The sequence below is a fragment of the Onychomys torridus genome, chromosome 5 (genome assembly GCF_903995425.1).
Source record: "Onychomys torridus chromosome 5, mOncTor1.1, whole genome shotgun sequence".
NCBI lineage: Eukaryota > Metazoa > Chordata > Mammalia > Rodentia > Cricetidae > Onychomys > Onychomys torridus.
Window position 1 is genome coordinate 98899103 of NC_050447.1, and position 22297 is coordinate 98921399.

A 22297-nucleotide genomic window follows, 5' to 3' on the forward strand; every position below is an offset into this window, starting at 1 on the left:
ACATAGCACTCGGGAGGCAGAGCCAGGCAGATCTCTGTGAGTTCAAGGCCAGCCTGGTCTACAGAGTGAGTTCCAGGACAGGCACAAAGCTGCACAGAGAAACCCTGTCTCGAAAACAAACAAACAAAACCCCAAAAAGACAAAACAAAAACAAAATCAAAACCAACAAAACTCTCTACATATACCAGCCTGGCCTTCAACTCACAGAGACAGACCCACTTGCCTCTGACTATCCCCCCCACCTCCCAAGCGCTGGGATTGAAGGCATGTGCCACCACGCTGACTGGATCATCAGCATTTTCAAGTTGAAAAACTTAGGCTTGAAGAAACCAGCAAGGCCGAATAGTGTAGGCTGCCTCGACTGGAAGAGGCTGCATGGACGCAAACTGCCTCTGTCTGACAACCAAGGTCTTAACAATGAGACATAATTCCTTTCTCCCAGGGCAGATCATCTGGCTTGTGCCTTCCTCTTCCACGCACGCCCCGAAGCTAGATGAGGACTTAACTGAGTTTCATTCAAAGAAGAAATGGGTGGTTGGGCATGGTAGTGCACACCTGTAATCTCAGCACTTAGGAGGCTGAAGCAGAAAGCTCATCATGAGTTCAAGACTAACCTGGGCTACATAGTGAGACCCTATGTTAAAAAAAATGAAAGAAAAGTGAGCAGTTTCTAAGGTTCCATTTTCTAAAGAGAGATCAGTTCAGTGGCATCTCAATTAAAAAAGAAAAAAGAATGAAAAACCTTTCCCCAGAACCCAGCACATTTTTTTTTAGCTTTGACCCTCATGCCAACCTAGAGAACATGTGTGCATAAAGAGTTATCTTAGAATTCTGCAGAAGACCAGATAGACAGTCACGACAGCCAGGAGTAGATACATTTGCCAGAGCACAGATCTCATGCGCACCTTTTGTCTACACCATCCCCGTTTTACAGAGGCCCCAGTGCAGTGGAGATGGAGAATGTGGACAAGGCCATAGCCACTGTCAGTGGGCTGCAGGTGGGCACCCATCACTTCCGTTTAACCGTGAGAGACCAGCAGGGGCTGAGCAGCACATCCACCCTCACCGTGGCTGTGAAGAAGGGTGAGTGGACCTGGCAACAGGACCTGAGCCTGCCCTGCCTGTCCCCAGGCCAGTCCATGATTACCCAGCAATATTGGTGTTTACTCATGAGTTCACAGCTGACTAAGCTCTGCTCAGGGCAGGCCAACCTTCTCCCTGACAACTGACTTCCTTTAAGTCCTGTCTGGCTTCGGGTAGTGTTATAGAGCAGGAAGACATGAGCCTACATTCTCTGCAGGGAAATAGTGTTTCCTCTTGTTTGCAAAGCAGGTCACTCTCCTGTGACCCTGGCCATGAAAGATCCAGTTCTGTCCAGTGCTTTGCTTTCTTCTTTCTTGGAAACCCAAGAGCAGAAATATGTTCAAGTTATATGCTTTGTTTTTTAATGGAGCAGTTTAAAAACTTTTTATTATGTTTTTATTTATTGTATATGTGCGGAAGGGGAGTGTGCTTGCCACAGTGTGAGCATGTGTGTGTGTGTGTGTGTGTGTGTGTGTGTAGGTCAGAGGACAACTTTCAGGGAATCGGTTCTGTCTGATCACCATTTAGGTCCATTAGCCTTGGTGACAAGCTCTGTTACCCACTAAGCCCTCTAGTTGGCCCATATTCCCCCACCTCCATTTTTTATAGACAAGTTTTTGAACTCCTAATCTTCTTGCCTGGTTTTATTTGATGACAGGGATTGGACTAAGGGCTTCAGGCATGCTAGGCAAGCACTTGTTTATCCCTAGCCTTCTGTATTAGTTTGGATTGTAAAATTCTCAGCAAAATTACTTGCTTTTGTCTGTCTTCCCATTGGACCAGGAGCTGGTCAGTGTCTATATCTATATCTTATCTTACAGGTGTTTGGGACAGAAAATAATGCCTTGGGTTATCTAAAGCAACTTTGGCTACAAGATGGAGCAGTTGTGGGTGGTTTATGCCATGCCATTGATAGCGTTTTAAGTCGATTTCTTTCCTTTTGTTTTTGCTGTGTCTGACTTAGAAAATAATAGTCCTCCCAGAGCCCAGGCTGGTGGCAGACATGTTCTTATACTTCCCAATAATTCCATTACTTTGGATGGTTCAAGGTCTACTGATGACCGAGGGATTGTGTCCTATCTGTGGATCCGGGATGGCCAGAGTCCAGCTGCTGGTGTGAGTACTGGATGGGGGCTACCCCTCAGCCATGTACACTGCATACAGATGAGTCAGTGTGGTCTGCTGTGACAGAAGACCACAGGCAGGGTGGCCTAAACTACGGAACAGTTTTTCCTCATAACTCCAGTGGCTGGAACACCAGGACCAAGGTGCCAGTCTGTTTACCTTTGGTGAGGGATCTCTTTCTGCATCCTGGGTAGCCACCTACTTGCTATATCTTCATGTGGCAGTGTGAGGAAGGAGGAAAGGGGTGGGGGAACTGCTCCCATGTTTCTTTTATAAGGACACCAATCCTGTGGGTCAGGCCCCACCCCTATAACCTCATTCAACTCTAATTACCTCCTAAATTTTAACTTAGAACTTAGTTGCAGACTAGGACTTGAACATGTGACTTCTCTCTTACCATGCCATTTCCCTGATTAGATTCATGGGCCTCTGGGTTTGAAGATTCTGAGAGCTGGAGACACTAGGCTGTCATTAGGTTTAAGCAAAGTCCTTTCTTTCCCTGATCTGATTTTGGTTAGGACAGCAAACCATGCAGGTATGTCCCACCCATGGTGCTCAGGTCTCTTGTGTCCTAGAATGGCTGTGGATTCAGCCCAATACTGAATTCACATTCAGCCCAGATGACAGCATTGTGTTACAGTATCGGAAAGCTGGGCACCATGAGGGACATGGAAGCCAAGCTTTCCAGTGGGGCCCTCCTCAGCTCCCTATTTGAGTTTTCTTCCTCCATGTATCAGGTATATCAGAAGCATGGGGATTTCCATTTGCACTTCATAGGGGCAGAGAGTAAAATATAGAGATGGAACATGACTTGGCCAAGGCCAAAGAGCTCAGTCTCACACCAAGCAAACCCAGATTCTTAGGTTTTGGAAGCCGTTGGATCACTTTGCCTCCTAGACTGTAAATTTCCATGCATCCTCCTTTTCTCCACTGCTAAGGACTTGAGATCTACAGAAGCACTCTTGTGGATATACCAAAGGTGTGGTCCCAAGGAAGGGACTGAAAATACCTTGCACATTCTAATGTACTTCAAGAATGAATTCTAGCTAGATAGATAGCAGATTAGCTTCTAAATGCATTCCAGTGTTTTTCAGTTCAGATTCCTAATTTTTCATTGCCATCCATTCTAGTTAAAGAGTACAGACAAAAGATTCCAGAAGATTTCTCTCTCACTCTTTGGAGCTATGGGCCTGTAGAATGAGTGACCTGTCTACCAAGGCTCTGGGGTCACTTGAGAAGGTGGATATGCTATGTTATGAGGGGACATGTGGTGAGAGCATTATAAAGCTATATTAAACAATAAGACCATAACTCTCCATGCTTTGTCTTGGAGCTTTCAGCCTAAGCTCTCGCCCTCTGTTAATTAATCATTTGGCCTGGAAAGTTGTTTACCTCATCTTGTTTGGTCCTGGTACCCACTGGAGTTCCACATAAGGAGGAGCTGAACATTCAAAACCTTCCTCCTTCCCCTTCCTCCCTCCCTCCCCACTGCCCCCTTCCCCAGCCATGTGAGTCCTACACACCTGAAAACAAGAATTCAGAGCTCTGAGCTCTGAAGAGGTTCAGAGACTGGGTAGGAGCCTGACTGCTGCCCTGTGGATCCCTTCCCTCCTCAGGATGTCATCGGAGGCTCTGACAGCGGGGTGGCTCTGCAGCTCACCAATCTGGTGGAAGGAGTCTACACTTTTCACCTGCTAGTCACTGACAGTCAGGGGGCCTCAGACTCGGACACAGCCACGGTGGAGGTGCTACCAGGTGTGTACAGAGCCCAGGTCACCAGGGCGGGAGGTCCTCTGTATCTAGCTTCTGCCCTTGCCTGGTCCCACCCTCTAGCAGGAAGATTTTGCTTTCCTGATTTAACATGATGTAAACATGGTCAGGCTAAGAGAGGGCAGGCTCAGTGAGGTGGGCATAGTGATGCTGCTGAGTGTAAACTGGACTGGGAAGTGCCCATGAGCAGGAAGTGTGGGAGGTGCCAGAGTTTCCATGTAGCCCAAAGGTATAGTTGATTATCTTTTGAGAGAAAAACTACTCAATAATGAAGTAGTTATAAAATTGGAAAAACTACTCCAGAGTGGTTTCTGCAGTGTTCACCCTCCTTACCCCCGACCCTCCCTCCCCCTCTTTTGTTTTTTTCGAGTTAGGGTTTCTCTGTTTCTCTGTGTAGTTTTGGTGCCTGTCCTGGAACTCGCTCTGTAGACCAGGCTGACCTCGAACTCACAGAGATCCGCCTGGCTCTGCCTCCCAAGTGGTGGGATTAAAGACGTGCGTCACCACCGCCCGGCTCAGCTCTCTCAAGGCAGGGTTTCATGTGTCCCTAGTTGGCCTCAAACTCACTGAGCAGTAAGGAGGACTTTGAGCTCCTGATCCTCTTGCCCCCAGAGCCCCAAGTGCTGGTATTGTAAGTGTGTGCTACCACACCCACCCTTCTGCTGTTTTAGAATGATCTGAGTCCTAAAACTAGGTATAAAAGATAGACAAAGGTTTTGTTTATTTTGACCTACTTTTGCTGTGCTGGGCATGGAACCCACAATCTGTGCGTACTGGGCCAGCACCCCTCTCCTGAGCCACATGCCCAGTCTGGCTTTGAACCCTTCTACAGACCCTGCCCCTTGCCTTACCAAGTCTGTGATCTTGTGGTAAAAATTCTGTGTCTTCTTTTTCCTCAGACCCCAAGAAGGATGGCCTGGTGGAGCTCATCCTGCAGGTTGGTGTCGAGCAGCTGACCGAGCAGCAGAAGGAAACCCTAGTGAGGCAGCTGGCTATGCTTCTGAATGTGCTAGACTCAGATGTGAAGGTGCTCAAGATCCAGGCCCACACAGATGTCAGGTATGGAGCTGCATGCTCAGCACATAGCACTTAGAGGTCAGCTATAACTACTTTTTTGTTTGTTTGTTTCGAGACAGGGTTTCTCCATGTAGTTTTGGTGCCTGTCCTGGGTCTCACTCTGTAGACCAGGCTGATCTTGAACTCACAGGGATCCACCTGGCTCTGCCTCCTGAGTGCTGGGATTAGTGTGTGCCACCACTGCCTGGCAATAACTATTGTCTTAAGCAAGAAGGTAGATACGCATAGTTGGTATAACAAAAGTCACATTTTATTATGTTGAGGGTCATCACATGAGGTTCACTCTAAGTTCCTAACTACATTCCTAAGCCTGTCTCCCCAAGGCTGCTCATCTATGTGATGTATCTTAGCTGGAGATCAGGTCCAGTCTCTAACAGAAGCCTCTGATGATTTGAGGGTCAGGATCCTGTTGATGATTCTTTAGGCCAAGGGCAGATCAAGGCTGCATCTCTCCAGGTGTGCAACATTGCTCTTGGTCTCTGCTTATATACCGTCCAGTGGGTGTCATGGGATTATCCTGAGTGAGTGATGTCACTGGGTTCTGGTGCAGCCATGGGTGTAGTGGGGTTCCTGATTAAGCTATTTTCAGATGTCTAACAGGCACTTTTTACCATGCTCATTATACCTACCCAGCACTGGGTCTCACTCAGGAGTCAGAGGTGAGTACCTACCCAGCACTGGGCCTCACTCAGGAGTCAGGGATGAGTACTTACCGAGTGCTGGGCCTCACTCAGGAGTCAGGGATGAGTACTTACCCAGTGCTAGGCCTCACTCAGGAGTCAGGGGTGAGTACTTACCCAGTGCTGGGCCTCACTCAGGAGTCAGGGGTGAGTACTTACCCAGTGCTGGGCCTCACTCAGGAGTCAGGGGTGAGTACTTACCCAGTGCTGGGCCTCACTCAGGACTCAGATTTGCTGCAGACCTCCTCTGCTCTCTCCCAGGTCATCTTTCTCCTTGTTTGCTTTCTTGTCTATTATTATTTTTTAATCACATTCATATTCTTCTGTTGTTACCCTTAAAGAGAAGAGTAAGAACAAGTCATTTTAGGCACCCCCCCCCCTCAGGTCCTGGTAAAGGCTGGTGACTGAGAATGTTCTGAATGAAAGAGTTGGGGAACTTCAAAGGAGATGAGGTTTTGCTCTGCTAGTTTTTGAAGGGCCTGCAAATAGCTTGGGGCTTGTGAGGAAGGTGTCTTATGCAGACACTTCTCCGTGTGAAGAGATTGCTCAGTACTAGTCACTGTCTTTAAGGGGTTACTCAGCCTTTCGTTCTCACAGAATTTCTGTATTTAATTGAGTTTGTTTATTTATTTATTTGTTTTGTTTGTTTGGTTTTGGTTTTTTGAGACAGGGTTTCTCTGTGTAGCTTTGTGCCTTTCCTGGATCTTGCTCTGTAGACCAGGCTGGCCTTCGAACTCACAGAGACCCGCCTGCCTCTGCCTCCCAAGTGCTGGGATTAAAGGTGTGTGCCACCACCGCCCAGCGAGTTTTATTTTTAAAGCTTACCAAACCAGTGCCAGCATAGGGCAGAATAGAAAGAATTGGAAGATTAAACCCCACCATTTCCAGGAAGTACATTTTGTAGCTATTGTTGGCGTGTCTGTCTGGGTTAGTTTTCCAGAGAACTGAAATTTATTTAGAAAAGCAACTAATGAAAATATATTCTAATTGAGTAAGGGTTCCACCATTGAGATTGCTCAGCAATTAAGAATATAGACTACCCTTCCAGGGGACCATTGTGTCTCACTGCCCACAGTGGGCAGCTTTCAGCCTCTTATAACTCTAGTCTAGGGGAGCCAAAGGCCTCTTCTGGTCTCCATGGGAACTTGCATTTATGTGCACACACACACACACACACACACACACACACACACAGACAGAGAGAGAGAGAGAGAGAGAGAGAGAGAGAGAGAGAGAGATAGCACTCTTCCTGATGCTTAACTTTCTGTAAATAAAAATGTAAGGGGTGGGACTGTCTGACTCCCTGTTTGGAAGCTGTTGGACTCTCTCTTCCTGCCTTGGCTGTCTTAGGCTAAAGGGCTGTCAGTCAGACAGTTGTCTGGACTGTACTTACATGACACTAGCCATCTTAAACTCTCCACAGATGCCTTGAGACAACTATGCAAACATAACGTTTGATTCTCTGGCCCTTGCAGGCATAGCCTTAGCCAGGACTATTGGAAGGAGTTTGCACCAGACACTGGGCTATTACAAGCTGTGACTGTTAATCTCACTTGTCAACTTGATCTAAAAAATCAGCTAGATGACGACCCTCTGGACGTGCCTGTTGAAGGATTGTTTTGGTTAGGTTTATTGAGATGGGAAGAGCCATGCACTATAGGTAGCACCATTCCCTGGGCAGAGGATCCTGGCCTGTATAAAAAGGAACAAATGAACTGAACGTTAGTGTTCATCATTTTCTGCTTTCTGACTGGATGCAGCACGACCAGCTGCCTTCTTGCTACCAGGTTCCTCAAACCATAAGCTCAAACAAACCTATTCTCCCTTTGCCACAGCAATAGGAAAAGGGACCTAGACAGAAAATCGGTACCAGGAGTAGGGTCAATGCTGTGATAAACCTGACCGTGTGGTTCACAGGCGTTTGGAACTTGTTTGGGAAAGAATATGTAGGAATTTGGAACAATTTGGAAGTTTGGGGTAGAAAACTCTAAAAGGCTGTAAGCAAAACTTAGAGAAGAACTCTGAAAGAAGCACGGACAGTGGACAGACAGATGCCTGACTGTTGAGTTTTCAGTAGAAAACAAGGAATCTATCAGGACCTGGGGTAGGGCCCATTCAAGTGATATTTTTCTAAGAATCCTGTTTATTTTTGCCCACGCCCTAAAAACTTGAGTGAAATTGAATTTAAAGCTAACAGACTAATTTGTCAGGCAGAGGGGATCTAAGGACAAGAGAGTGTGTAAGCTGGTGCTGAGATGATCTCTGGCTTCAACATGTATGTGCACACCTGTGAACACACACCTGCGAATGCACACCTGTACACGCTCACACACATAGGTGAGAGATGTACAGGGAGGCACATGAATAGAACGCCAGGTCAAAAAGAGACACAGGTGGTAATGATGCCATCTAGAAATGCCAGGTAAGCTGAGAGTAAGGTCTGGAACATACCTGTCCACAGAGTACCGGAGAGCATGATCCTGCCAACACTTTGTTTGGCTATCCAGAACCTAGAGACAGGAGATTGCTATTGATTTCAGTGATTAAGCTGTAGACGTGTTTGCAGTAGTCCTGGGAAACTCACACAGGTCTCAGTCGGTATTTCTCTAGAGAAGAGGTAGGTGTGCCAGTCAGCACATGAAAAGATGCTCACCATCCGTAGTGTTTAAAGAAATGCCAAGTAAAACCACTCATAAGGCTGGAAGATGGCTTAGCAAGGTGGGGCTTCCTGCTGCCAAGCCAGAAGACCTGAGTGCAATTATCAGGGCTCACATGGCAGACAGAGAGAACCAACTCTCTGATCTCCGCATGTGTGTACTACAGCACATGTCCATGTGTGCCTATGTGTACATAGACAAAGACAGACAGACACAGACACAGACACACAGACACACAGACACACAGACACACACACACACACACACACCCCTCTTTTAAAACCTGTTCGCAGGCTGGAGAGATGGCTCAGAGGTTAAGAGCACTGACTCCTCTTCCAGAGGACCTGAGTTCAATTCCCAGCAACCACATGGTAGCTTACAACCATCTGTAATTTGATCTGATGCCCTCTTATGGCATGTAGGCAGAACACTGTATACATAATAAATAAACCTTAAAACAAAACAACAACAACAACAACTAAACCTGTTCATTGCCTGCCTATAGGATGGCTACAATCATGGCAACTGTTTGGAGCACTGTGTGTTGCTGGTACAGTTGTAAAATGGAATAGCCACTGTGAAAAAATGTTTAGTTACCTAGGTCATTTATTGAGGGGGGAAAAACTTACATCCACATAAAACAGTATCTGTGGATAGTCACAGCATAGATTCATGACAGCCAGAGTGTAAATGACCTAAATGTCCATCAGTGGATAGAAGTGACATCTGGGGACTGGGCCATTAGTCCCCATATGTCACTACGTTGCTAATGTTTTTTTTGCCACGCAGCATGAAGACCTGAGTTTGATCACCAGAACTCAGGTAAAAATTCGGACAAGGGGCCAGCAAAATGGCTCAGCCAGTAAAGACACCTGCTACTGGCCTGGTGACCTGAGTTTAATCCCTGGGGCCCTCAAGAGTGGAAGGAGAGAACTGTCTTCTGACCTCCACGCATGGACTGTGGCATGTGTGCACCACTCTCCAATGCAAATAAATGTACGGGGGAAAAAACTGGACATGGCAGTGGCTGTAGTAGTAGCTTCCCTGTTGTTGTGGTGAAATACCATGACCAAAAGAGCAATTTCTGGAAGAAAAGGTCTGTTTTGGGCTTACAGTTCTAGAGAGATAAGAGTCCATCATGTCAGAGGTATGGCAGCAAGCAGCAGGAATGATGGAAGGAACAGGAAGCTGAGAAGTCACATCTTGGGCCACAAACATAAAGCAGGAGTGACCCGAGTGGAGTAGGCTATGGACTGTCACAGCCTCTTCTCAGCGATGCACTTCCTTCAGCAAGACTGAACCACCCATAATCCCCAAACAGCACTACCAACCGGGATCACTGTGTTCAAATATGCCAGCCTATGGGGGACATTCTCAGTCAATCTACTATGGTGGTGCATGCTTGTAATCCTAGCCCAGGGAATCGGAGGATGGGGAGAGGTGGGGTGGGGGTCCTTGGAGCTCACTGGCCACCCAGTCTAGCTTGATCAACGAGGCCCAGGGCTCCAGTGAAGAGCCTGTCTCAGGGTCTGTGGAGATGGCTCAGGAGTTAAGAGCACTGGCTGCCTTTCAGAAGACCTGGATGTTAGATTTTCTGCCCTCACGCCAGCTACATGATTGCACATGCGCAGTTCAGGGACCTGCGTCATCAGTGCGCGCTGGCGGCTATGGGGCGTGGTCACACAATCTGCACCTTAAAAGCTGGTCGCAGACCCCCACCCTCTCTCTCTGCTCTGCTCTGCTCTGCTCTGTCCTGCCTCTTCCCCACCATCTTTCTCTCTGCCCTCCGCATGTGCTCCTTCCCAGGCCTGGTTCTCCTGTACCCCATCCCCGTCTTCCTCCTAATAAAGCTCTCTGTGACTAGGCAGTCAGAGCCGAGGCTCTCAACCTTTCCGTCGGTAACCAGTGCGGCCACCAGCGTTGTTTATCATCCTTTCGCTGGGTTTGCTTCCCAGCACCCATATGGCATCTCACAGCTGTCTGTAACTCCAGTCCTAGGGATTCCGATGCCCTCTTCTGGCTTCTGTAGGCACCAAGTACACAAGCAATATACACAGAAACACGTGTTGCCACACACATGAAATAAATGCATAAATAAACAAATTATTTTTTTAAAAGAAAGACCCTGTTAGCCAGGCAGTGGTGGTGCACACCTTTAATCCTAGCACTCAGGAGGCAGAGACAGGCAGATCTCTGAGTTTGAGGGCAGCCTAGTCTTTAGAGTGTGTTTCAAGACAGCCAGGGCTACACAGAGAAAGAAAAAAGAAAAGATCCTGTTTCATAAAACAAGTTAGATAGCTTCTGAAGAATGACATCCAAAGTTGACCTTTGACCTCCACATGTACACCCAACTACAAACAAATTATACGAATTATTTACACACACCCACACCAAGAGATATACATACATACAATGGAATATTTTTTGGCCATAAAATGAATCATGATGCACCCAACAGCATGGATGAACGTTAAAAAAAATGCTAAGTGAATGAACCAGCTACAGAGCTGTCGTGGTCTCCCTTCCCAACTGCGCAGGTCAGATGGCTGAATTGGTACATGGTGCCGGCCACTGTCTGATCATGTGACCGTCCTCTCATTGTCTCTTCTACAGCACTGTGATTGTATTTTATGTACAGAGTGGGCCACCTTTCAAGGTTTTCAGAGCTGCTGATGTGGTCCGGAATCTGCACAGGCGGCTTTCAAAGGAGAAGGCAACTTTCCTACTTTTCAAGGTCTTGAGGATAGACACAGCAGGTATGTCTCCCATGGAAATATTCTAATTGAAAAAAAAAAAAAACAACAGATTTGCCAGTTACCGGAGTTTTATAGGCACAACATGGACACTGTTGTGGTTGAACGTAAAATGTCCCCCATAGTATCTTTGAACACTGTTTGGAAGATTATAGCACTCTTAGGAGTTGGATCTTTGCTGAAGGAGGTGGGCCCCTGTGGGCAGCTTTTGGAGTTTCCTAGCCATTCACCCCACCGCCATCTACTCCCCCTGCTCCCTGACTGTAGAGCAGTGTGACCAGCTGCCTCGCAATCTCCTGGCCATGCCTTATCTGAGCTGTGGAACTGTGAGCCCTTCCCCTTTAAATTCAGGAATTCGGCCCCAGAAACAAGAACTGATACAGGTGTTTTCCTCCCCTCTTCCCCAGCCCCTGCCCCCCCAGGGACTCTGCATTTATTTCTCCAGTAGGTTTTCTGTGACACATTTGTCAACTACTCCTGTCTTGGAAAGAATCCTGGAGAACAGGGATGTCATACATCATTGTTTCAATAATTTCTCCCACTAGTTTAAGATAGTTTATATGTGTCTTCCAGTGGTCACTACATCTCTTAGCTCTGCTTGTCCCTTTGAGAAACCAAACTGATTCGTAGTTCCATGGCCCCTGTCCTCATCTCATGAGCAAATGTTAATGGAGTAGTCATCTCAATGAGTTCCCAGGATGTGACGATGTTTGCACAGATTTAATTTGTTTCAGATATATGTGAGTTGTGATTGACTTTCTCATTCAGAACACCGAGTAACTTGGTAGCTTGATTTTTTTCAAAGTAGAATCTTTTGTTTTTCTAAGATCCCAAGGCAGTTATTTATTGTAGAAAGTTTGAACTATCCTGAAAGGGACGAAGAAGAAAACAATCCTCTAGTTTGTAGAGTTTAGAATTCCCATGGCCCAGATATAACTTTTGTTACTATTCCCATGTATTTATTCCTAGTTACTCCATCTTTAGGAAATATGATGCTATCAAGATGATTTGATTTTTTAGTATGCTCATATGTGTGAGTATGTATCTCTGTGTTGCTGGGGACTCCATCTGGTGTCTTACACACATTAGGCAGAGTTACATCATGGCTCTTGTAATGTGTCTTTAAACTTCAAGTCATACCATTATTATGTCCCAAAATCCTTTAGAATTTCTTTTCCATGAGACATTCATGGCTGCCTGGTTTTCCTCCCTGGACGTGTTCTGTAATCACACAACTCCTCAACTACCTGTGGACTGTAGGAATGATTTTTGTTTGTTTGTTTGTTTGTTTGTTTGTTTTTTGAGACAGGATTTCTCTGTGTAGTTTTGACTGTCCTGGAACTCACAGAGATCTGCCTGGCTCTGCCACCCGAGTGCTGGGATTGAAGGTGTGCGTCACCACCGCCTGGCTGTAGGAATGATTTTAAATGGTGTTACAGTAAAGACAAACTGCCCTGAACTCCCAATTGTTTCCTTTGCACATGCTCAGAGAGGTTATTATTTTGGTAATAATAATGGTAAGGCTCTTCCTATGAGATGGATTGGCTTTTCCCAAAATTTGCTACCTGATGAGCTCTTAGATGGTGAGAGTGTTTGCTACTGTCGTGGTGATGAGGGTTGAGACAGGTTTGCCATGTTGTCCTGGCTGCCTGGTGATTGCTGTGTAGCTGAGGCTGGCTTCAGACCTGCTGCAATCTTCCTGCTTCAGCCTCCTGAGTGCTAGGATTTTAGGAGTATGCTATCATGCTTGGCTCATAAGAAATTTGTTTTGTTTTGTTTTGTTTTGTTTTCTCAAAACAGGGCTTCTCTGTGTAGCCCTGGCTGTCCTGGAACTTGTTTCGTAGACCAGGTGCCTTAGTTAGGGTTTCTATTGCTATGAAAAGACACCGTGACTACAGCAACTCTTATAAAGGAAAAACATTCAATTGAGGTGGCTTGTTTACAGTTCAGAGGTTTAGTCCATTATTGTCATGGCAGGGAGCATGGCAGCTGAGACTGCGGCAGTGCGCAGGCAGGCATGGTACTGGAGAAGGAGCTGAGAGTTCTTACATCTTTTTTTTTAGAGCTGAGGATCGATCCCAAGGCCTTGTGCTTGCTAGGCAAGTGCTCTACCACTGAGCTAAATCCCCAACCCCGAGTTCTTACATCTTGACTCAGGCAACAAGAAGTGATCTGAGACACTGGCTGTGGCTTGAGCATATATAAGATCTTAAAGCTCACCTCTACAGTGACACACTTCCTCCAACAACACTACACCTACTCCAGCAAGGCCCTATTTCCTAATAGTGCCACTCCCTTTGAGGGGCATTTTCTTTCAAACGACTACACCAGGCTGGCTTTGAACTCAGAGATCCACCTGCCTCTGCCTCCTGAATGCAGGGATGAAAGGCATGCAGCCCATGCTCAATTTCTTAAGAGATTTTTAATTCACCCATTCACTACTATGAAAGTGGAAAATTGGGGACCTCCTTTTGTCTGTGGTAACCTTATCTCTATACCTCTTTTCCAGGATGCCTTCTCAAGTGTTCAGGTCATGGCCACTGTGACCCCATCACAAAACGCTGCATTTGCTCCCAACTGTGGATGGAGAACCTCATACAGCGTTATATGTGGGATGGCGAGAGTAACTGTGGTGAGTGTGTGTGTGTGTGTGTGTGTGTGTGTGTGTGTGTGTGTGTGAGTGAGTGAGAGAGAGAGAGAGAGAGAAGAGAGAGAGAGAGATGGTGGCTTCTGGTGTGGTTCTTGAAGACACTCATCTCTTCCTGGCTTAGCATCCAGAACCATCCAACCTCATTCTTACCCGAAGCCAAGTGAACCAACTCACTTGGTTGTATATTAAAACCTTGGCCCAGTCCATCTCCTGAGACTTATCTGCAAAACCTCCTGAGAGAGGGCAGTTCTGCTCTCTGTGACTGGCAATGCTAAGAAGCAACTGCTCTGAGACTTCCCCCCCAGACTGTACCTGCTGTGGCTTAGGATGTTGGACCTCATGATAGTACACCCCCTACTGGGATAATACAAAATGGGAAATGTGGCCCACACTGCTAAGAGTCAGCCCAAGCAGGTACCAGCCACAGGAATCACAATCTTGCCCCACAGCCCAGGCTGGTGCCCGTCAGTCTCTTTGGAGAGAAAAATCACAATACTTTCTCTCTCTCTCTCTCTCTCTCTCTCTCTCTCATACTTTTAGTATGTACACATATAAACAAAATATAAACTATATATAATTAATGCATATAAATAAATACAAAAATCCAAAACAAAATATCTCTATATAACTATATATTATATAAAAAACTATATATTTTATATATAGCTATATATGATATATGTCTATATATCCACCTCATTTTATATATATATATATATATATTTGCTTTGGATTTTTTTGAGACAGGGTCTCATATAGACTGATCTGACTCTGAATTCTCTATACAGCTGATGACCTTGAACTCCTAATCTTTCTGTGTGCTGGGATTACATATCTGAGTCACCATACTCAGCCAGAAAACTCTATTTTAATGGCAGTTTCTTCTTAAGAGTGAATTTATCATGCTAGGGATCCAGATGGACATAAAAGGCAGAAACTGTTAAGAGCTGCCTGCCATGTTGTGTTCTTTCTTTCTTTCTTTCTTTCTTTCTTTCTTTCTTTCTTTCTTTCTTTCTTTTTTTGTTTTTCGAGACAGGGTTTCTCTGTGTAGCTTTGCACCTTTCCTGGAACTCGCTCTGTAGACCAGGCTGGCCTCGAACTCACAGAGATCCACCTGCCTCTGCCTCCCGAGTGCTAAGATTAAAGGTGTGTGCCACCAACGCCCGGCCATGTTGTGTTCTTTAACTCTCCACAGACAGCAGAAAGGAGCCAGCTTCAGGCCACTATTCTAGGGAGATGCCATGACATTCGATCAGGTTAAACATGAGTCCCTGTCCCGTTGGTGCTTTCTTTGTTTGTTTGATTTCTTTCTTTCTTTCTTTCTTTCTTTCTTTCTTTCTTTCTTTCTTTCTTTCTTTTCTTTTTTCTTTTCTTTTTTTTTTTTTTTTTTTTTTTTTTTTTTTTGAGACAGGGTCTCTCTATGTTGTCCTTGCTGTCCTGAAACTCTTCATGTTGACCAGGCTGGCCTCAAACTCAGAGATCTGCCTGCCTCTGCTTTCCAAGTGCTGGGATTAAAAGCATGTGCCACCACACCATCTTGGGCACCCACTGGCATTTTTGCCCCTAAGTTATTACTTCTAAGCTTAGGATGTAGAAGGAATGAGGAGTAGTTCCCCAATGGACCTCTGTCCCTGATACCTTCAAGCCACAGGCCAGACATCCAGACCCTCGACTTGCTTTATGAAGATCATGCCATGGGTCTGGGGCTATAGCTTAGTAGGCAGAGTACTTGCCTAGCACACCCGAATCTCTCTCTCCAGCACCACATAAAACCAGGTGTTGGGTGCACATCCATAATCCCAGCACTGGGGATGTAGAGGAGAGACAGAAGTTCAAGCCCATCCTTGGCTATGTAGTGAATTCAAAACCAGCCTGGATTACATGAGAGTCTGTTTCAAAGAGAAGATGGAGGAGGAGGAGGAGGAGGAGGAGGAGGAGGAGGAGGAGGAGGAGGAAAAGGAGGAGGAAGAAGAGGAAGAGGAAGAAGAGGAAGAGGAGGAAGAGGAAAAAATGCCATACAGACTTTTTAGGGAGAAAGGTTATGATTCTTGGGATTTTGGAATGAGCATTTTAATATTTCATATATTTATATGTAGGATGCATGGTTGCTTCACTGTTTCACTTCAGTTACTTTGGATTTCCTGTTCTCAAGTTAGCCTGAACTATGCGCCTGAGGTCCCTCAACCAAATAGACACAGCCATTAGTCTGTTGTTCTGATTTGCAGGGCACCTGGCTAGGCTCTGTTGCCTGTCCCACCTAGTGGTCCCAGCACACAACTGGCCTCTGCTCAGACAGACTCATCGTGAGTCGTCAGAACAAAGCTGATTAGCAAACAGTTTACCACCGTGCAAATGTGTTTATTACTTACCTCTGGCCTTCTCGTTTTGCAGAGTGGAGTGTGTTCTACGTGGCAGCGCTGGCATTGACCCTGGCAGTGCTAACTGGAGCTGTGACTTGGTTGTGCACCTGCTGCTGCAGGAGGTACCTAATGTGCTTGTTCATTGTGAGACAAGAAGACTCTCTGCTGCGGTGATGGGCAGCTTCAGGCTTGTTTGCTTGGACTTGTCTCACTCTTGAACTGACTGACTGACAGCCAGTTCTTAAGACAAACTGGACTTCATGGGCACTTTCCACTTCTAGGCATGTGCATCTAAGTGAATGGATCAATACTGGAGGCAGCTTTTTCTCATTGATGCTCCCTCGCCTTCTAACATAGCAAGGCCTACAATTCTATATCAAATTATATATATAATATATACACACACATACACATATATATACACATGTTATATATATATATAGTGTGTGTGTGTGCACATGCACACTCGTGTGCTATGAATTGAACCTAGTGTCTTGCATGTGCTAGGTAGGTATTCAACCCTGAGCCAAATCCCCGCTCCCAAATCTAGTAGTAGTAATCTCTGTTTGTCTCACATGTTCATCAGAGCAGTGTCCAGGTGGCCTTACATGTCTCAGCAGAGAAAAACTACTAGAAATGTGTGGGTCTAATTTTCAGACTTGGTTATATGAAGCAACAATTAGATCAGTCTGACTCCTTTAGTCCACCTAAAATTGAAGAGAGACAATGGCACACCCAAGGGAACTTTTGTTTTAGATTTTTCTTCTTAGTTTTCCCCCAAAGGAAATGACTTCTGAGAAGCCCATTGTCAGAATCTCCCAGAATCCTGTGCTCAGCCCTCATGAAGAGATTTGTGAGGAAAGGTATCATTAGACCTCAGAAGAGAGTGGTGGGCTCATTTTCCTATATGAAACAACATGTTGTCTAAAGATGGGCTTTTAAAATGGCAAACTAAAACTATAGCTGTTTCCATAAGTCACCCTTAATGTATTTGAGTTTTACTTGTGACTGCATTCCCAGCAGTGGGCATGGCAGAAGAGCCAAGCCCCGAGAAAGAGGCCCAAACTCATTAAGGAACCATATGGGATAGGGTCCCCTACTGAATGTGGCTTTAAACATCTATATCTCAGGGTTGTGTATAGGAAGTGAACGGTGCCAACCTTGAACATCTACTGAATATTTGCTGTTTTGATTCATAGTGACAGCTCTAACTGTCCTGTTGTATTTGGCCCTCCCAGCAACCACAGGAGAAAGAGAACCTTCTGGAGGCGAAGGCATGGGACACAGAAGTCTTAAATAGTATTCTCCAGGGTTGGGGATTTAGCTCAGTGGTAGAGCACTTGCCTAGCAAGCGCAAGGCCCTGGGGTCAATCCTCAGCTAAAAAAAAAAAAAAAAAAAAAAAATCTCCAAGCCTCCATCTAGCAAGCCCTGAAGTGAGAGGAAGAAACCCTTGCTCTTAGGGACATGATCAGAACAAGCTGACTGATGCTTAGGGTTGTGGCTTGTCTGTCTGTTTTGAGACAGTGTCTCACTATGTTGCCCTGGTTCTAGGACTTTCTATGTAGACCAGGCTGGCCTCAAACTCATGGAGATCTGTCTGTCTCTGCTTCCTGAGTTTAGGGTAGTTTTAATGAGTGTTTTTGAGTCATACTTTGCAGCTCAGCATGAGACACAAAGGATCAACCCAGTTTTTACATCTTGTGGGAAAAATGAAAGGCAGAGTTCTCTCTAGGATAACTGTGGGGCTTCACTGTCTTAATCCTTCTTCTGTGTGCTCCCTCCCCCCGGGTGCTGGTTTCATTCTCTGAACATTCTCGGTCAGCACTGATTTGGGGACTCTGGCTCACCCACATCTTTCTGGGTGAGACATTACTTGTGGGGAAAAGCTGCCTGGGCTTGTAGAGGTGTTGAGCATTGCTTGAAGGGACCGAGTTTCAGGTGAACCCTTTAGTTAGGTGGGAAAGATCCCAGGTGCGATTCTGAGCATTTGAGTTGATCATTTCACTGTTCCCTTCAGACGGAAAAGGACTAAGATAAGGAAGAAAACCAAGTACACCATCCTAGACAATATGGATGAACAGGAAAGAATGGAACTGAGGCCCAAATACGGTAAGACAGTTGCCTGACACTTTGGAACACCCTATCTAGGCACTGGTCAGAACGTTCAGCTGGGTGACATGGAGACTAAGGTGGAATCAACAGTTCAATCAGGCTGGAAGGGCAAGCCTGGGAATCTGCAAGGAAAGACAAAGGCCCTCAGCCCTGTGGGCAGGCAGGCTACCTGAGAGCAGGCTAATGGCAACCCTATTAGAAAGTTAATGAAAAATTGACAAGAAAAATGAGACAGTAAAGGGTGAGGGATTGCAAGTATTTACTGAAGGCTGAGCCTCTGCCAAGTGACCCCAGGCCCAAGACTTCTCCTCCATGGAGGTGTCCCCCGTGCCTGGTTCTTTTCTACTCTGGGTTAGAGGGCGGTGGGTCATATGACCCAACATGCACTTTCACCCTGACTTATCTCTGATAGCGGTTCCCTTTACATATGGCCAGAGATGCAGCACCAGGACATCTAGCCTTTAAAAAAGAACCATTTCCCATCAGCCTCATCAGCAGAGGTATTTTACAGAAAACTGTCTTTTCAAAGTGTATTGGCCCTCATGCTCAGGACACCTCCCATCCACTTCAGTTAACGTTCGGATGCTCACATATGAACTACCACTGAATGTGCTTTCTCTGCCCCTCTGAGGCTGCTCAGTGCTGATTCTATGGGTTTTCTTAATTCTGGGTTTGCAGGTAACTTAGTTCTTTCTTTTTCTGTGGGTTTTTGTTGTGGTGGTGGTTTATTTTTTGTTTGTTTTTTTGAGACAGGGTTTCTCTGTGTAATAGTTCTAGCTGTCCTGGAACTTACTTTGTAGACCAGGTTAGCCTTAAACTCACAGAGATCCACCTGCCTCTGCCTCCCTAGTGCTGGGATTAAAGGCGTGTGCCACCACTGCCTGGCTTACCTCTTATTATTTATTCCAGGGCCGCAGCAGGTGTGTGGAGGTCAGAGGACAACTTTTGGAAGTTCTCTCATCTTACCCATGACCTGCTTATAAAATAATCACTCAGAAGTTTATATTAATTATAACTGCTCAAGCTTATTACTGACTAGCTCTTGTACTTAAATTAGCCCATAATTCTTATTTATGTTTATCCACATGGCTTGGTACCTTTTCTCAGTTCTGCCTTGTCATCTTGTTTCCTCTGTGTCTGGCTGGTGACTCCTGACTCAGCCCTTCCTCTTCCTAGAATTCTCCTCATCTGGTTGCCCACCTACACTTCCTATCTGGTTACTGGCCAATCAGCATTTTACTTATCAACCAATCAGAGAAACACATATTCATAGCATATAGAACGACATCCCACAGCATTCCCTGTTTCCTACTTGTCTTGTTCCACACTTTTTTCCCCTGTAAGTTCTCCCAGATGCTCCTAAATGTTCTATGCCCTCCATCTGTTCTCCTACCTCAACATCCCTCTTAGTTTAAATCCATCCTATGTGGACCATCACAGGATGAATCCCAGCTATCAGGAGACATTTGTATCCTCTTGATTCATGCGAGAGTTTTATTTTTTAGATATTTTGAGCCAGCATGTCAAGGATCCACGTTTTAACTCCTTAGCTAGATACTGTAAGTTCTTTTTATAAGTTCTAAAGCATTAGTGCTGGTGAGATGGCTCAGTGGGTAAAGGTACTTATCTCCAAGCCTGGCAGCATGGGTTCTATGCCTGGTGGTATTTAGAGAAAACCATCTCTCACTGTATCCTCTGGCCTCCACATGCACGCCACGGCCCTGCATGCCCCCCAAACCCTTATACTTTCATGTTAGACACTATCAGTTGGTGATATTAGGGGTCATATCTTAATCCCAGAAATCAAATCATCTATCAAAAATACTTGGTGGGGTTAAACTTCAAAGACCAATGTGGAGGTTATGTGTTCCGTGCCCACTTTGTTCTAAAAGCTGGGTGAAGGGCTTCACAGAGGCAATTTCATTCTGTCCTCACCATAAACTTGTGGGTGAGAGCTTTGTCACCTTCCAATAGATGGGAAGAGTTTAGGTCCCTTGTCAGGGGTCATGAAGCTGGTATCAAGTTCAAGTTCAAGGGTACCTCCCAAAGCTGCTGTCATGCCAACCCACCTGCCATGTAGGTGACTGCTTTGAAGGCCCAGAGAGCAGGACCGCAGCCAAAAGGACAGCCAAGGGGAGTGGCTCTGTTTACATGTTCTTCTGCTTCTCCCCAGGTATCAAGCACCGGAGCACGGAGCACAACTCTAGCCTGATGGTGTCAGAGTCTGAGTTTGAAAGTGACCAGGACACACTGTTCAGCCGAGAGAGGATGGAGAGAGGGATCCTGAAGGGTTCCCTGAATGGCTCTGCCAAAAATGGCGCTTCCTTCGGTTACTGCTCAAAGGACAGATAATGGGGCTGTGTGTGGAGGGACCTCTTGGGCCTGTGACTCAGTACCAGACAGTGGGAGTTAAAATACAAAACTGACTCCTGCTGGGCACAGCACAATTATCAACCCTTCCCGGGGGCCTTGCTCTGTGCTCCACATATTTATTAGAAGACCCGGGTTCTTGGAATTTTCAAGACAAAAGAAAACACTGCTTATTCAACTGATGCTCATTAATAGAGAAAAGGGCGCATAAAACTTCTGTGGAGTGTACTGAAAACAGTTTTGTGTCTCTGTAGTGGACACTTTATTATATCTACTGTCCATGGCGAAATAACACTTGTTTATTTATAGCCCCTTAGGAAAGACAAGTTAAGGAGGGTTGCTGTCTCTGTAGAAGCTGAGATGGCCTTTAAGAAAAACCTTCCAGAAGTGCTTCTCAGAGGGTCTGCAGGGTCAGCTTGCAGTTCATCCAAGAGGCAGGAGCATCTGTGTGCAGGGGGCTTCTTGTGTTGACGTGATGTTAGTGATGCAGCTAACTGCTGGCTAGGCTAGAAATTCAGGAGTTAAGGAAGAGTCCGAATCTAAGAATAGGAGGCAGTAGAGACGGGGAGGGGATAAGGACTTGCAAGTTGGATGTTGAAGGTAACCTTTAATATTCTTTTCTGTCTATCTCATTTCTTCTCATTCTCTCCCTCTAAGAAAAAGAAACCACAGTGGGGCTTCTCTCACTTGGTGGACATTAAAACTGACTGCTTGTTCACTTGACTTTTATTGAGTATGTACCTTCGCACCACCATAGAAAAGGAGAAGGACTCAGTGACTGCAGACATATTCCAAAACTCTGAAATATGTTCTTCATGAGGAGAGTGTGGTCATCATGCTCTGAGCTCCTACAAAGACTTTCCATAGAAGTAACTGGGCAGAAAGTTCACTATTTATGCTTCAAAACGTATTAAAGGCGCTGGAGAAATGGCTGTATCTACGGCCACTCACTGCTCTTGCAGAGGACCGTGGTTCAGTTCTTAGCATCAGATGGTGGCTCACAACTGTCCATAACTCCAGTTTCGGGGACGGGGGGGGGGGGGGTGTGTGTGTCCAATGCCCTCTTCTGGCCTCCAGCAGCAGCAGGAATGTACAGATTTCATACATGGGGAAGGAGAGCAAGGAGGAGCAGCGGTTGAGTGCTAGCCTTGCCTACGCACTAAGTTTGGTGACAGCCTCAACTACACGCCTACACGAGACCCGATGTTAAAGAATGAAGAAAAAAAAAATCAGGAGAATCAGAACCACAACATAAATTTTAGTAATTATTTGTTTCTGGAATCTTCTATTTCTGAAGTATAGGTAACAGAAAGCTCAAAAAAAACAACTGAAGCCATGAGTGAGAGTCCACTGTATTGTACTTTACTGGGGAAATGGTCGAATTAAAGTGTGCAGGAATGTACTTTTATTTTAAAAGTAATTTATTTGTGTATGCCTATACATCCTAGTTCAGTGTTATCTATATTGTTAGAGGAAAAATGATTTTTTTTTTCAACACCAGTATTTAGGTTCAAGAACAGAATCTTCCCTATCCTGAGACCAGTGTGACGCTACTTTTTGTGGGGAACTGGACATTTCTGGCATAGAGAATGTGGCCCAAGTTAGAACAATAGAGTGTAATAGTGAAGCCCGTGAAGACCTCCTGCTTTATGTATGCAT

At 45.6% G+C, this 22297-nt stretch overlaps 1 protein-coding gene across 2 annotated transcripts in view; it reads left to right on the top strand.

The window, feature by feature from the left end:
* The window catches only part of Kiaa0319 (KIAA0319 ortholog), a 67268-nt gene extending 45638 nt beyond the window's left edge, over nt 1-21630 (top strand). For both annotated transcript variants that reach the window (XM_036188181.1, XM_036188182.1), the window contains exons 13-21: nt 935-1083; nt 2048-2199; nt 3825-3963; nt 4878-5037; nt 11006-11148; nt 13655-13777; nt 16187-16277; nt 18174-18265; nt 20442-21630. In XM_036188181.1, coding sequence (XP_036044074.1) covers nt 935-1083; nt 2048-2199; nt 3825-3963; nt 4878-5037; nt 11006-11148; nt 13655-13777; nt 16187-16277; nt 18174-18265; nt 20442-20620 — 1228 coding nt within the window. In that variant the 3' untranslated portion in view covers nt 20621-21630. The remainder of the gene's footprint in view (nt 1-934; nt 1084-2047; nt 2200-3824; nt 3964-4877; nt 5038-11005; nt 11149-13654; nt 13778-16186; nt 16278-18173; nt 18266-20441) is intronic.
* Nucleotides 21631-22297: the final 667 nt, after the last annotated feature.